Source organism: Eumetopias jubatus, unplaced genomic scaffold (assembly GCF_037043125.1).
Source record: "Eumetopias jubatus isolate StellerSeaLion01/CBP00866 unplaced genomic scaffold, mEumJub1_p1.0 scaffold_5, whole genome shotgun sequence".
NCBI lineage: Eukaryota > Metazoa > Chordata > Mammalia > Carnivora > Otariidae > Eumetopias > Eumetopias jubatus.
Window position 1 is genome coordinate 92,364,942 of NW_028274811.1, and position 16,002 is coordinate 92,380,943.

General features: G+C 42.0%; 1 protein-coding gene across 3 annotated transcripts in view; it reads right to left on the reverse strand.

Moving 5' to 3' along the window:
- The window catches only part of ATP6V0E1 (ATPase H+ transporting V0 subunit e1), a 31,439-nt gene extending 20,316 nt beyond the window's left edge, over positions 1 to 11,123 (reverse strand). The window contains exons 1-3 of one of the 3 annotated variants that reach the window (XM_088023470.1): positions 10,927 to 11,123; positions 10,448 to 10,510; positions 5,172 to 5,219 (exon numbers count right to left, since the gene is read on the reverse strand). In XM_088023470.1, coding sequence (XP_087879596.1) covers positions 5,172 to 5,219; positions 10,448 to 10,510; positions 10,927 to 11,030 — 215 coding nt within the window. In that variant the 5' untranslated portion in view covers positions 11,031 to 11,123. The remainder of the gene's footprint in view (positions 1 to 5,171; positions 5,220 to 10,447; positions 10,511 to 10,926) is intronic. The other 2 variants (XM_088023469.1, XM_028102724.2) reach the window with 2 other exon arrangements.
- Positions 11,124 to 16,002: the final 4,879 nt, after the last annotated feature.

The window sequence follows — 16,002 nt, forward strand, 5'->3', positions numbered from 1 at the left end:
AAATCATTGTCCACCCTTAGAAGATGCTAGGGAACCCAATTCATTATTCTGAAAACAGGTAAGTAAAGAGAAAATCACACAGAGAACCTAGCTTTCCTTTATGAACAGTTTTCAGTTATCTGAGTAATTAAATTGTTGATGAAGTAAATATTTATGGATGTATTCTACCTAATGAACAAATTGTAGATATATAATATTATCAATGATGCCAACAACACAAATGAGACATTATGTACTCCCTGATGGAAAGCATCAATACCATTTATGAAACAAACTTAACTAAAAAATCGAACCGGAATGTGATCTAGCGCCTAGATGACTACCAACTTACAGGAAATACAGAACAAAGAAGAATATGTAAAATAATACCATGGGCGTGCAATTAACAAGGACCACTCTCTGAAGAACTATGGGACAACCTAGTTTTTTCCTACTAAAATGTGAAAAGAAAAAAAAATGGAGAAGAAACCGATAAAGAGAGACTTGGGAGGCACATCCACCAGCTGCAATGTGTGGTCTTTATAAGCATCTTCATTCAAATATATTGTAAAATAAATAATGAGACAACTAGGGCAATTTAAATATATTTGATGATGTAAAGGAATTAACTTTCTGTGTGTGATAATGGTATTGTAGTTATACATGGGGAAAGAATGATCATCTTTTAGACATGTATATTGAAATACTTACAGATAAACTCAAAATAATCTGGGGTAGAGTGGGAAAGTGTGTGGAGATGAAACAGGATTGGCCATGAGTTGATAATTTTTGAAGATAAGTGACAGGTAGGTAGACAAATTTTTGTAAACAGCACATAGCAGGTTTTGAAAGTTCAAAAGCAGAAAGTTAAAAAAAAAAAAAAAAAGGCTATAATAAAGAGCATCCCAGAAACTGACCAGCTTGTGGCTACTTGGCCAGAAACCTAAGTGGAACACCTTAGAAGGTGATAATGTCCTGTGCCCAAACTGGCTCTAGAGCCAAGACCAAACCAAGGCTGGGCTTAGCTATGGATGTGCACATTCTGGGACAAGTGGGGCAACGTTCCTACAGGCTGCGAAGGTGCTTGTGCGAGGGGCAGTATTAGGGGGCTGGAGAGGTGAGTGAGGGGGACTCGTCTGGGGTCACAGAATAGGGGTCTGTGGGAATAAGTAGATGAGGGAACCACTTTTGGAAGTGATTAAGGCTCTTCTGGCTCTTTATTTGTTTACTGTCTGTCTCTCCTCACTAAAGAGGGCAGGGGAATATGTCTTATTTATTCACTGCTCTATAACCAGTGCTTGGCACAAAGTAGGCTCTAAATAAATATGTTGAGTGAATGAACTCTAGGTAAGGATCAATAAAATACATGCTACAATTGCCTTGTAAGCAAACTGTGCTTGTAAGTAACTCATACTTCTCTGAATTAAAATAACTTATTGTAACAAACCAATGATAGTATTACTTTTTATTTTTCTTGTTTGTTTCAAGTTTTTACACACAGCATCTCAATTTAAAACTCACAAAACCATTCTACCATGTAATCAGGTCACATACATTCAGCCTAGAAGAACCAAGGACTCCTGCCTTTTGGTCAATATTTCCTTTTCTGTATCCCTCTGCCGGTAAGATTTACCATTAGTCAAGTGCTAAAGAAAAAGCATGTTTTCCAAGAAGCAATTGTACCTTCACAATACTGCACTAAACTTCTAATTTACCTTGAAGATGTAAGTTTTGTAACTCTGGGTAAGCCACATCATAATTCAACATTAAAAACTAACCTAAAACAAAAAAGAAAGTATGGAACAGTAACTAACAGGATTGTATACTTAAGGAACAAAAGTGACCTTGTGCCTCAAAGAGGGAACCAGATGTATAACATTCAGACATTCCTCTGTTGAACTATTAAAACACAAACTGGTTGTACTGGCAGAGATCCTAATTTTTCAGAGCTCAAACAAGTTACGCCCCATGAATCTAACCTTAAACCAGAAAAAACTGGAAAGAGAAAAAAATTCCCATACTTGGGGCACCTGGGTGGCTCAGTAGTTAAGTGTCTGCCTTTGGCTCAGGTCATGATCCCAGGGTCCTGGGATCAAGCCCCGCATCGGGCTCCCTGCTCAGGGGGAAGCCTGCTTCTCCCTCTCCCACTCCCCCTGCTTGAGTTCCCTCTCTCGCTGTGTCTCTGTCAAATAAATAAATAAAATCTTTAAAAAAAAAAAAAAAACTGCCATAAACTGAAGGCAATCTAAAAGTCCGTGAATGTATTTCAAATGTGACTTTGCTTAGGAAATCCAGTTTGGATGTGATTTATTTCAAGAGGTATTTTCAAAAAAATATACTTACTAATGCCAAACAGTGAAGTTTTCTTTGAACTTCAAAGTTTTTTTTGAATTTCAAATTTATTATGGAATCCCAACCCTTTGTGGAATGAAGTATTTGGGATTTCAATTCAATTCATTCATTCATGTTCCAGGCAGACATTTTGCTAAGTAGGATATATGATCAGATTTCAAAGAAACAAAAGAAAAAAAACAATTTCATAAAGTCTATACTACACAGCTCATTTCCCCATATGATAGCCTCCAGAAACATTTAATGTCGGAACACTGTGTGCTATCTTTATTAATACATTGATGACAGTACTAACCCAGCATCAACGGAGAAGTCACCAGCATGTCTGGGACAAAGGAAAAAATCTAGACAGTGAGAGGTAAAGGCTCACAGATATTTCTCAACTGAGTCACTGAGACTCAAAGAGGTACAGTTTCCAACCATGTCGTTATTCATTTTATACTTGAAAATGAAAATAAGAAGCATGGGACTCATTGGAAAGATGTGTTTAAAAAAAATTATGAAAATTAAGCAAATTTCAAAGACAGTGGAGGACCAGAAAAATCACAAAATATTTCTGCCCCATCTTCTTAATCTCAAGTCATTCTTCTGTCCAGTAATTATCTCATTTTTAAGACCCTACCACCAACCTTGCTGATCAGGCAGCAGAGATCTTCAAAGGAATAAAAACAAAGGCCTTTTTGATCACAGGACCACTCCTTGGCTCCTGGACTGAAAAAGAGCTCCCTTGTTGGGATTTCCATAGGAGATTCAGTAGAACAGACTGAAGCTCAATCACCCTTACTAAAACGAGAAATTCTTGATGATGTATGTACTTCTTTACTCTTTAGAGCTAAACACAGCTAGTTTAAGAATTCTCTCCATATGCTATCTGTCAGACTTCCACTCTGGAAGCTGAGCTGTATCACCTGAAAAAGTTACCCTTCTAACTAGAAAAAACAGAGTAAACAAGCCAACTGTAGAAAGTCTTACCATCTAAGCCCTAGTGTTGAGGCAGTCAAAACCATCATCATTAGCAAAACTTCTATAGTGCATTATGATTCAACTTTAAACACTTCAAGTTCCACTCAAACAAGTGACTGAATGGCCACATACCTAAAATTCATGGTGATAACTTTTTGTCAGGGACAGATTTTGATCTATGCCAACAACTAGAATTGGCTCATCCCCACAAACCTCTTTGAAAAACTTTAGTGCAGGGGCGCCTGGGTGGCTCAGTCGTTAAGCATCCGCCTTCGGCTCAGATCATGATCCCAGGGTCCTGGGATCGAGCCCCGCATCGGGCTCCCTGCTGGGTGGGAAGCCTGCTTCTCCCTCTCCCACTCCCCCTGCTTGTGTTCCCTCTCTCACTGTGTCTCTGTCAAATAAATAAACAAAATCTTTAAAAAAAGAAAAACTTTAGTGCAAAAGCCCCAGAATATAAGAAATTCACAGATTCCCAGTCACAAAGAGGCATGGCCTTTCATCACGATTTTAAAACTGCTGTTTCCTACATCGTGTGGGCAGTAAACAAAAGCTTGGCCAACACCAACACTCTCCATATAAAGAAGCCTCAGGAAGCTACACAGTTCTCTTTAAGAAAAGAGAACCATTCTAAACTCTAAAAGGAAATCCATAAAAGGATGAAATTTTATGGTATGAAAAGTAGATCTCAATTAAAAAAAAAAGGGGGGGGCGCCTCGGTAGCTCAGTTGGTTGGGCGACTGCCTTCGGCTCAGGTCATGATCCTGGAGTTCCGGGATCAAGTCCCACATCGGGCTCCCTGCTCAGCAGGGAGTCTGCTTCTCCCTCTGACCCTCCCTCCTCTCATGTACTCTCTCATTCTCTCTCTCAAATAAATAAATAGAATCTTAAAAAAAGAAAGAAACTTTAAGGCCTTTGAATACTCTGAAGTGGCTATCCTTTCCACAAACCGATTAATACTCAGTTTTTTCTGGGGCTTGACTTGTTCCATTCTTCAGGGAAGGGGAGAATGTAGACAAGAACTGGAAACCTTTACAATACTTCAATGGCACTTCTGCCATTTCTGACACTTATGAGGATTAAGAATGGTTTTCCAAAAATATATGTTGATGAATTACCTAACATATCTTTTTTTTTTAAGATTTTATTTATTTATTTGAGAAAGCGAGAATGAGAGAGAGAGAGAGCACATGAGAGGGGGGAGGGTCAGAGGGAGAAGCAGACTCCCCGCTGAGCAGGGAGCCCGATGCGGGACTCGATCCCGGGACTCCAGGATCATGATCTGAGCCGAAGGCAGTCGCTTAACCAACTGAGCCACCCAGGCGCCCTAACCTTACATATCTTAAGACAGTTTTCTCCCAACAGTTTGCACAAACTAATCTATTTAAACGTGTTAATTATCATACATCGATATAGCATATGATTGCTAAAAAAACTGTCTTTACTTGATTACAATTCTAGCTCAACTTCTGTTCATCCAATAAACAAAAGTCATAATAAAGAATGGCTTTATTGGCTTCATAGTGATATTTAAATGAAATGAGTATGCCTAAATTCTCCACAATAGTAAAATGTAAAGTAGTACAAGGGCAATTTCCAGCTAATTATAAGATTTAAATTTGTGCCAAATAATTTACACTTGTATGGCCAGAAGAACAGAGCATCTGTACAGTTTTTATGTAAATGTATTGAACAGAGAAAAAGTGTGCTCTTTTCCATCTTGGGATGCTATTTCTAGATGTTACATAAGGGACCAGCTCCAATGACAAAAACTTTAAAGTTTCACAACAATCATGTTCCATGAATTTATTTTTCAATCACACACATTATAAATGCCAAGAGTAATTTCCTATTATCTTGAGAAAAAAACTACTTACAAGAGATAGCAGCAAACTGAACAGGTTACCAGCATGGTGATGATAACTCTAAAAAAAAAAAACCAAAAAAACAAAACCATCATTAGATAACCAGCAAACTAAGGAGACACTGTCAGATGGTTTAAGCCTCCTTCCCAAATTACAAACTGGCAAAGTCTGTGCACCGAGAAAAGGGAGCTGAATCTGCTCAAACACCAACGGACTGCAGTAATTAACATTTGTATTTGAAGGGATACATATTGAGGCCACAGCTTAGATGGCTAATCCAAACCCCTCTACAACTGAACACAAAAAGCTGCAATGACAATTAGTTTTGACATCCAAGAAACTACCTATCTGGTAGTTTTCTCTGCAATGAAATGACACTATACTTACAAAAATTTAACTTTCTAGGAGCGCCTGGCCGGTTCAGTTGGGAGAGCATGCGACTCTTGATCTCGGGGTTGTGAGTTCAAACCCCACGTTGGGGATAGAGATTATTAGAAATAAACTTTTTAAAAAACGTCAGAACTGCGTAGGCTTACAATGAAAATGAGATGATTCTTCAAAAAAAAAATTAGGGCGCCTGGGTGGCTCAGTTGGTTAAGCGACTGCCTTCGGCTCAGGCCATGATCCTGGAGTCCCTGGATCGAGTCCCGCATCGGGCTTCCTGCTCGGCAGGGAGTCTGCTTCTCCCTCTGACCCTCCCCCCTCTCATGTGCTGGCTCTCTCTCATTCTCTCTCTCAAATAAATAAAATCTTAAAAAAATTAAAAAATAAAAATAAATAAATAAATAAATATATATATCTTTCCAATGCTGACCTCTCCCCGTCTCTATTCCTGTCTGAAAAATAGTTAAACCTGGATCTCTGATCAGCTGAATCTCAACATTTAAAAAAGTGAATTCATGGTATCCTCTTCCCATTTGTCTTTCCAAAGGCTCCTCTTCCCAATTTCCCAAGCCCCAGAAACAGCTCTGTCATTTCCACCCGTCTGACCGACTCCTCAAATCTGTCATCATTTTGTTCAGGCCTCCTCTGCACCCTTAGTCACCAAATGCTAGCCGATTCAAAGCTGTCTTCCTTCCCTTTCATCCTACCACAATCACCTCAGAGTCATCTTTCCCCAATAATTCTTTTGTCACATCACTCTGCAGCTGAACACCTTTCAATGCTCTCCATCCTCCACAGGAGTAATTTCCAAAGAGGAGGTCTCCACACCCCACAGAGTAAGCAAGACTATCTCCTAGAATGCAAGTAGCAAATATCAGAATTCCTGTTTACATTTATTTTCAATTCATCCTTTAGAAGTTACTCGTGTGTGCATGTACTTTCTGTGGTCAATAATACTAGCACATCATCCTCTCAGAGGATTTTCAATGTGTGTCCAGTATGTACCAGGCTCGGGGTGGGGGGGGGAAGGAGTATACAAAACGGATGAAAAGCCCCCGCTCTGAACTTTACATATTCATGGGGGAAGACAGACAACAACAAGATAACATTAAGCAAGAACTATTTACTTAGGTACCATTGGTATGCCAGGTGGTCGGTAAGTGCTAATGGAGAAAAACAAAGCAGGAAACAAGGATAAGAGGATACAGAGCTTGGAGGCTGTGCTCGCAATGTTAAAGAGGGCATTCAGGCGAGGGCTTGCTGAGGACGTGGCAAGCTGGCAAGACCTGAAGGTAAGGGAGTGCTCCAGACAGGGGGAAGAGCAAATGCAAAGGCCCTAGAGTACCAGGAGTCGAAAGAGGACAGAGGCCTTGTGTAGCTAAGCGGAGCGAGGGGAGCCTAGTAGAAGTGAGGTCAGGGAAGGGGAGAATATAGACAAGAACTGGAAAAACCTTTCAAATAGTTCAACTGTAGTTCCGCCCTTTCTGACCCTCGCGAGGACAGAGCAATGTCTTGGTAGCCTCTAAAGGAAAAGGGAAGCTATTTGGAGGGATCTAAGGACAAGACCGACAAAATCTGATTCAGATTCTAAGAGGACCTCTCCGCACAGGAGAAACAAACTGGGGGAAGAGAGACAAAGGGAAAAGCTGAGAAACCAGTTTGGGGTGGGGGAATTGCAGTAATCCATGGACCAGGCTGGGAGCAGCAGAGGTAGTGAGAACTGGTCAGACTCTGGATATACTGTGAAGGCAACATTCTTCAAAATATCTAACTTATACATTATGCTTATAATACATAGATAAATATGCATGGGAGTTTGTACTACAAAATTTTGACAGCTGCATAACAAAAATGTTTGATTTTTGAAGAGCTACACAAACCAGTCCAGCTCCTCACCTGTAATCAGTTCCCTCCGATCACCCTCACCACTGTCCACTTTCAAACAGCAACCTTCTACTCCCAAAAGCAGGTGGCCTCACTATCCCCCCCAAACACATCAAGTTTACTATTCCCCATTCCAAGCTTCTGCTCATTTTCCTCTGCCTCAACCCAGAATCCCTCTTTCTGTCTTCACCAAAGGCCACCTCAGAGAACTGAAACTGCAGGAGGCTCTTCTGTGTTACCTGCTTACTACTTTCGTATCAAAAGCTCCTCATTAAAATACGACCTCCAGGATGGCTGGCTAATTCGGAAGAGTGTGGGACTCTTGATCTCGGGTCCTGAGTTCAAGCCCCACATTGGAGATAGAGATTACTTAAAAAAATAAATAAACCTAAACAAAAATAAATGAAATATCCCCTCCAAATATGCCACTTAGTTGTTGCAGGCTGAAGTGTCATGATGAATGCAATTTACTTTCAAACAGTTTAGCAAAAACATATATGTGTGTATTTACACACATACACACACATTCACAGATATAAATCAAATATGAATATGTTAACACTTATTATATCTAAGTGGCGGAATACAGCACTCTTAGTAAGAGTGCCTTTCTGTATGTTTGAAAATGTTCTGTATGCTTGAAAAAACGGGAGGTGACTGAACTCCCTGTGAGCTAGCTCCACCCCCTCATCCCCTCCCCCATATCTACTCCTGAAGGAGTCACTGGGAAAAAAAACAGAAGGTTTTAGAGCATCTGTGGATTCCTAAAGAGAGGGAAGTCATGAAAAACATGAATGGTCAGGAAAGCTGACTCCAAACACAAACTTGCTTTTGTTTGGCCCATTTTCAGTCGTAGAAAAGGATGGGAACAAGGGGTTTGCTTTAGGTTACCCAGAGATTTTTCTGCATTCTGATGTGCATGTGATGAGGGAGCAGAAGGCGAGCTGAGGACAAAGCAGAAGCTGACACCCTACAGCTTGCCCGCCCCCCCCACTCCTGGGTGGGATATGGGTGATGTTCTTCCAGGAAGCTCCCAACTATCTTAAAGGCAATGCCTGGGGGCTGGGGGGGGGGGGACAACCTTAACTGGCACGGCCTCCGGCATCTCTTGGTCCTCTTTAGAATATGAAAGTTCTTTTGAAACCTCCCTTTTCCTTACGTCCCCCAACTCCCAAGTATATAATCAGCCACCCCTCACAACCCAGAGGCAGCAGCTCTTTCTGCCCACGGGTCCTGTCCCCGGGCTTTAATAAAACCACCCTTTTACACCAAAGACATCTCAAGAATTCTTTCTTGGCCGTTGCCTCCAGACTCCACCCCACCGAACCTCACCTATATTCCAAAACCACATCACATGGGTCTTGCAGGGAAAAGGATTTAACATCAAAGTCTTTCTTCTTCCCTTTCCACATAGCACCTTTACTTATCTCCTTAATGAAGACGTTTTTAATCTTTCAAATCAGAAATGCTCTGATTAAAAATTCACCTAGTCTTTGAAGCAGTTAAGCTCCTTCACGTATTAAAAAACTCTTTCGCAGCCTTTCAGGAAATAAAGGGAAACTAGTACTAATTCAAACTAATATTTCCTTCCATCTTAAAATGAGGAAATGGGAACACTGAAAAGGTAACTGAATTGTCCAAGGTCACAAGGATCATCCAGCTAGGAGCAGCGATTCTCAAAGTGTAATACAGTAACTCCTAGTAGACACTTTGTGTTTTAAGAACTGCTCAATCCTGCCAAGAGCAGGAAATACAAGGATTGAGGTGGAGGTTGTGAATTAGACCCGGATAACCTATCACTAGCAGGTTAAACCTGAATCAGGACACTAGAGCTGGAAACTGAGTAGTCCATGTACTATAGGAGCCATTTCATTACCCTGGATAACAGCAGTGGCATCAAGTCCCACGGCTGGGCATGATGGGTCCCAAATAGGGGTCTTTAAGAAAGGAGTGGTCCATGTTACAAGCGCATTAATAAATGCTTTTCTGAGTATTTAGACTGGAAAGGCAAGACAGTAGGGGTAATGAAATAGCTGAAGACAGAAACACAACAAACTACTGTGTTGTTCTCTAACTCCAGTAGGAGAAACAAGTCTAAGAAATTAAATTTGGTTAATACAATTGTTTTTTTTTTTAAAGATTTATTTATTTGAGAGAGAATGAGAGAGAGTGAGCACATGAGAGGGGATAGGGTCAGAGGGAGAAGCAGACTCCCTGCTGAGCAGGGAGCCCTATGCGGGACTCGATCCTGAGACTCCAGGATCATGACCTGAGCCGAAGGCAGTCGCTTAACCAACTGAGCCACCCAGGAGCCCAATACAACTGTTTTAATAACCCTAGAACTCCAACACTGTGCATCACCTATTATTAGTCTGGAGAGTCTATAACTGAGGTTATTGGGGGGAGGGGACCCAATGCTACCAAATGATAGAAATTCATCTACCTTTTTTCCTTTTTAAACAAATTGTGATTTACTTTCAGCTAGAAAGAAGTACCAAGTCTAATACAAGTCTATTCCAGACTGCAAAAGCGGTTTGGGTCACAAAATATTAAGGAAGTAGTAGCATTTTCTTTCCCTTAATAAAGGCAATATAGTTATCCATTCAACGGGTATTTACTGAATGCCTACTAGACATGCAAAGCACTGGAAAGCCACCAATGTGTTTCAAAGAATAAAGCAAGAGATGGTGTTTTAGCCAAGCTCTGACTTCAGCCTAAGTTTCATTCCACATGATCTTGGGCTGAGAAAAAATGACTAAAAGGCAAAAGAGGAACCAGAAAGAGGGTGCTCCAAAGCTCCTTTGAAGACAAGGCTCTATACTACAACAGAAAAGATTTACTTACAAAACTGATAAAGCTCTATTTAACAAAAAAGTCTAGGGGAAAAGTCTTAGTCAATCATTCTAAGAAGTTGGTGCACTCACAAGCGCAGGAGCGCCCTCCAAAAGGTATGACGCAGGGGTTTCTAAACAATACCTCCGGCTCTTTGGTAATAAATCTCGCTTTAGATCAGGCCCTACCTGGCGCCCACTAGATGCAAGGCCTGGGCTCCATGCTGCCACACAAGCTTGTGTCGGGTGCAACTGCGACAACACGTGAGACACAGAAGACAATTTCTGTTTTATCTGATACTTTCAAGCTTAGGCCTCATCTGAGTGGAGGGACCAAAGTCGTCTAGGGGCAAACCACAACTTCTCCCTGAGTCGGTATAAACCCATTTCCTATGCACCCTCCCCAGACACGCCCGTGATGAGAAAAAAATTCCCCTGTAACCCCGTCCCAAGGAGGGTCCGTCGGGAGTCACCCTCCTCACCCTCGCACTGGGGAACCCTGAGGCTGCCGCGGTAAGAAGTCGGGGGGGCTGTAGGAGGTTGGGGCCTGACTCTGGAGTCCGGGGCCGTCCCGCAAGGTCTCTGACCAGTGCAGGTCGCCCCCTCCCCCGCCCGGCCCCGCCGGTCCTCACCGCGCTTTCCTCCCAAGGCGGGCCTGGCGCACTTACCCCCGGTTGGGACCCTTAGGAATGAACCAGGGCACGCAGAAGCCGACGAAGCCCCAGAACACGCTCATTACGATGAGAGGCACCGTGAGGCCGTTATACGCCATGGTTGCCGCCGGAGCTACCAGCCCCTGCCCAGCCGCCTCACTTTGGTCCCACCCGGAAGTGTCAACACCGGGCCGCGTGACCACGCGCGCAAAGACCCGCCTCTCGCGCCCCACATGACCCGCGCGCCGGACTCCGCCCCTCCCTAAATCCCGTGTACTTTACATACGGACCACAGTCTCCGTGCAGTAGCCGTGTGTCCTTACCTCGGATTACCTCCTGATTTCTTTCTCCATTAAGCAGAATGGATTCCTGGACTAAATGGGAGGTTGGACCAATAACCTTTAACATATGTACCAACTTTTCAAACATAATTCCAAACTTTCACCTGGCCAGTAATACAGGAAACTAGATGGTCATCTTTGTGCTCATATTGCTCTCCCAAAATAGCCTAAGCAGAAATTCTAACGTCCTTAAGTTCCAGTCAAGCGCTGGCTTCTCCAAGACCTATTTCATTATGTTAGTGTGTCTCTTGTGGCCGTATATTTTAACCAACCCTATTGGAGGCAAACTCCTTGAGGACAGGCACTGTTTAACAGATCATTGCTCCTCAAGAGTATTATACATAGAAAGTGCTCAATGAACACCTGTAACTAAACTGAGTAATTAAGAAAGAATGAGGTCAGCCAGAACTAAGAGAAAAAAGTTACTCCTTTCTCCTATTTTTTTCTTAATTTGTTTTTAATTGTGGTAAAATATACATAAAATACACCATCTTAGCCATCAAGTGTAAAGTCCAGTAGCATTAAGTATATTCACTCACTTGTTGTGTACCCAATCTCCAGAACTTTTTCATACCCATAAAACAACTCCCCATTCTCCCTTCCCCCAGCCCTTGGCAACACCCATCCTACCTTCTGTTAAGTTTGACTACTCTAGATACCTGATACAAGTGGAATCATACAATATTTTTCTTTTTGTGACTGCCTGGATTCATTTAGCATAATATCCTCAAGCTTGATCCATGTTGTAGCGTGTCAGAATTTCCTTCCTTTTCAAGGCTGAGTAACATTCTACTGTATGTATATGCCATATTTTGTTTCTCCATTCATCTGAAGATGGATATTTGAGTTGCTTCCATTTTTTTAGCTATTATGGATTTTTTCCTGTCTCTTATTTTTTTTTAAAGATATTTATTTATTTATTTGACAGAGAGATAGAGAGCACAAGTAGACAGAGCGGCAGGCAGAGGGAAAGGGAGAAGCAGGCTCTCTGCTGAGCAGGGAGCCCGATGCGGGGCTCAATCCCAGGACCCTGGGCTCATGACCTGAGCCAAAGGCAGCCGCTTAACTGACTGAGCCACCCAGACACCCCTTCCTGTCTCTTAAATAAAGGCAACTATTTTCTTTTAAGTTGATTCCATTAAGTCTAACCTTTGCCTCACCTTCTTGGCAACTTCTTTAAAACCCAGGTGTTGGGGAGCATAGGGAAGTGGCCATTCAGACCTCAGTTTTGTGTAAATCTGTTTCATCCTCTGTGAAATGAGAAAATTCCCTTATCTTGGTATTATAGTTGTGGGCTAGTATTGGCCAATAGCTCCCTCTATCAGTCAGTCTGTCAAAAACATTTTATCACACATTGTGAATAAAAACTGGTGTCCAAGGCCAGGAACTAAGATTCAGTGACCCACCAAATGAAGAAATATTGTCTGCCTTCAAGGCACTTAAAGTCTACTTCAGGAAATGTCAGTATGGCTCAAGGACGCCAGGGAAGTCCCCAGGACTCTCCCAGCAAGTCTGTAAGGGCCTCTCTGTTCTAACTACCAATCTGTGTAAAGCTGAATTTTCTTCCTATGCTTTACCGGAAACATGTTGCAACAGATTGAATGCAGAAGCATTATTAAGAATCCATTTGTCTTCTATTAAGCCAGATATTAAGGAATTTTGCAAAAATGTAACAGAATGTCATTCTTCCCACTACATTTCTAAATTTTGACTTGGAAAAGAGTTATTTTCCATTTAAAAATGTTCTTTCTGTTAACATGTTATAGGTTTATTTTTTTTTTTTTTAAAGATTTTATTTATTTATTTATTTATCTGACAGATAGAGAGAGGGAACACAAGCAGGGGGAGCTGGAGAGAGAGAAGCAGGTTTCCTGCTGAGCAGGGAGCCCAATGTGGGGCTTGATCCCAGAACCCTGGGATCATGACCTGAGCCAAAGGCAGACGCTTAACGACTGAGCCACCCAGGTGCCCCAGGTTTATTATTTTAAAATGAATCTAAAATAAATGTTAAATTTTTGTTCTAATTTATAATATGGTAAATTATATGATCGATATAACCCACATAAAAGTAAGATTTTGGGTCCATAATAATTTCTAAATGTGTAAAGAGGTGTTGAGACCAAAAAGTCTGAGATCAACTTCTAGAGGAAAAACCTCCAAGGCAACCCCAAAAAGATAAAGTAAATTAGAACTGACTGAAATGCTACAGTGCAACCCCACCAATCCCCTTTCCTAAGCCCAGCCTTGTAAATAAAAACAGGCATGCAAAGTCACAAAGCCATAGAGTCATAGAGCTCCTTTCAAGCAGATCTGGAAGCCTGGAAGTTACTGGAGAAGCTGAAAGCTCCAGCATGCTTTACAACTCATTTGCTCAGCACATATGTATGGAACATGCCCTGTGGGTGACCACCATTCATTTCTTGTGTGGCAGCCATATGCCATTGAACCATGTGTTTTGAATTACCCCTCATTCAATATTCACAACACCTATTATGATCTTATTAAATCCATTTTACATATTAGGGAAGAGAGGCAAGTTTGTAACTTGCCTTAAGTCTGTTTTAAGTAACAGAACTGGGATCTAAATATTGGTCTTTGGGTGCCATGGTGGCTCAATTGGTTAAGTGTCTGCCTTTGACTCAGGTCATGATCTCAGGGTCCTGAGATCGAGTTCCGCATCAGGCTTCCTGCTCAGGTCTGCTTCTCCCTCTCCCCCTACCTCCTGCTCTTGCGCGCTCTCTCAAATAAATAAAATCTTTAAAAAATAATAAATGTAGGTCTTCATGGCTCCTGTTCTTTCTACTAAGCCATACTGCCTATTTCAGACAGCAAGTCAGCCAAAAAACCCTAAATTGCACACAGCTTAATAAGACAGAGATATCTAATTCCTAAGATGAGACCTGTGAAAACCTATTCTGGAACTAGCTGCTCTCCTGCTTGGGGTAGGCTACGATGGTTGACTTAGTTAATTCTGAAGGCCAAAGAATATTTTACCTAATATATTTGCATATTTATATTGTAATTATGGTGTTCAAACAGTAAATCAATTTTATATTATAGAGCTGTTTACATTTGGATGACCTGCCTTTCTCATGAAGACTTCTTCATGGATCAGACTTTTAGTAAGCACCAGTCATATATGCATAGAATATTTCTGGGGCGCCTGGGTGGCTCAGTTGGTTAAGCGGCCGCCTTCAGCTCAGGTCATGATCCCGGAGTCCTGGGATCGAGTCCCGCATCGGGCTCCCTGCTCGGCGGGCGGTCTGCTTCTCCCTCTGACCCTCTTCCCTCTCATGCTCTCTCTCTCTCATTCTCTCTCTCTCAAATAAATAAATAAAATCTTTAAAAAAAAGTATTTCTGGAAGGATACAAAAGGAACTGGAAACACTGACTGCTTCTGGGCAGAGCTGAGTAACCAAGAATCACAGGGACAAGGAAACTTACTTTTCACTATGTAACTTTTGTACCTTACCATATGTATTACTTCTTTTAAAAAAACTAATTTAGGGGCACCTGGGTGGCTCAGATGGTTAAGCGTCTGCCTTCGGCTCAGGTGACGATCCTAGTGTCCTGGGATTGAGCCCCGCATCGGGCTCCCTGCTCAGCGGGAAGCCTCCTCCTCCCTCTCCTTCTACTGCTCCCTCTGCTTGTGCTCTCTCACTCTCTGTCAAATAAATAAATAAATAAATAAAATCTTAAAAAAAAAACTAATTTAACAGAACAATGAACAAAAACACAAGCCACCAGATGGAAAGTGTTCAAAGTCCATAGTATCAGCAGGGTATGGTAGATTCTTGGTTGGTAGAGTTCTACCCAGTTCCCAGTATATTCAATTACTTGCCTGCCCAAATACACTGAGAGCTCTGTAGCTGAATATCTCATGCCTGAGTGCAATATGAAAGCAGACATTCAGAAGCAGTTATCTGAAGTTTAAAAGTTTGGAGGCTTCCCAAAATAGCATAGGGGACTCACTCAAGTGAGTGGACATCTGCAAATTCAATGAAAAGGTTAGTAGGAAACTGCTTAATTCAAACTCATTCCAGGAAACATGCTAAAATCCTTGGGACTGAACCCTGATAGGCCGACCCACCCATCTGGCCTTCTCCAGTGCCCATTTCCTACAGCAGCCCAAACACAATACGACTGCCCTTAAATCCTCCCCTTCATTCAAGAACTAGTATTTGAGGAGCCTGGCTGGTTCGGTTGGTAGAGCATGTGACTCTTGATCTTGGGGTTGTGAGTTTGAGCCCCACATTGGGTATAGAGATTACTTTAAAATAAAATCTTGGGGCGCCTGGGTGGCTTAGTCGTTAAGCATCTGCCTTCGGCTCAGGTCGTGATCCCAGGGTCCTGGGATTGAGCCCCGCATCAGGCTCCCTGCTCAGCAGGAAGCCTGCTTCTCCCTCTCCCACTACCCCTGCTTGTGTTCCCTCTCTCACTGTGTCTCCCTCTGCCAAATAAATAAAATCTTAAAAAAATAAAATAAAATCTTAAACACACCCCCCCCAAAAAAGCCAAGAACCAGTGTTTATCTGAACTCCTGAGAAAAATTTTCCCTCTGCTCTTGCAAACTCCTTGCCAATCTCCTCTAAAAGACAAGTTAAAATTTGCTGAGCTCTCTGTGCTTCACATGCAGTATCTCAAGTATTAAGTCTGACAACTCTTTGAAGTAGGCACTCTTTTTATTTCTATCTTCTAAATGACAAAACTGAGGGCCAGAGGTTAAGCAATTTGCCTGAGGTCACACAGC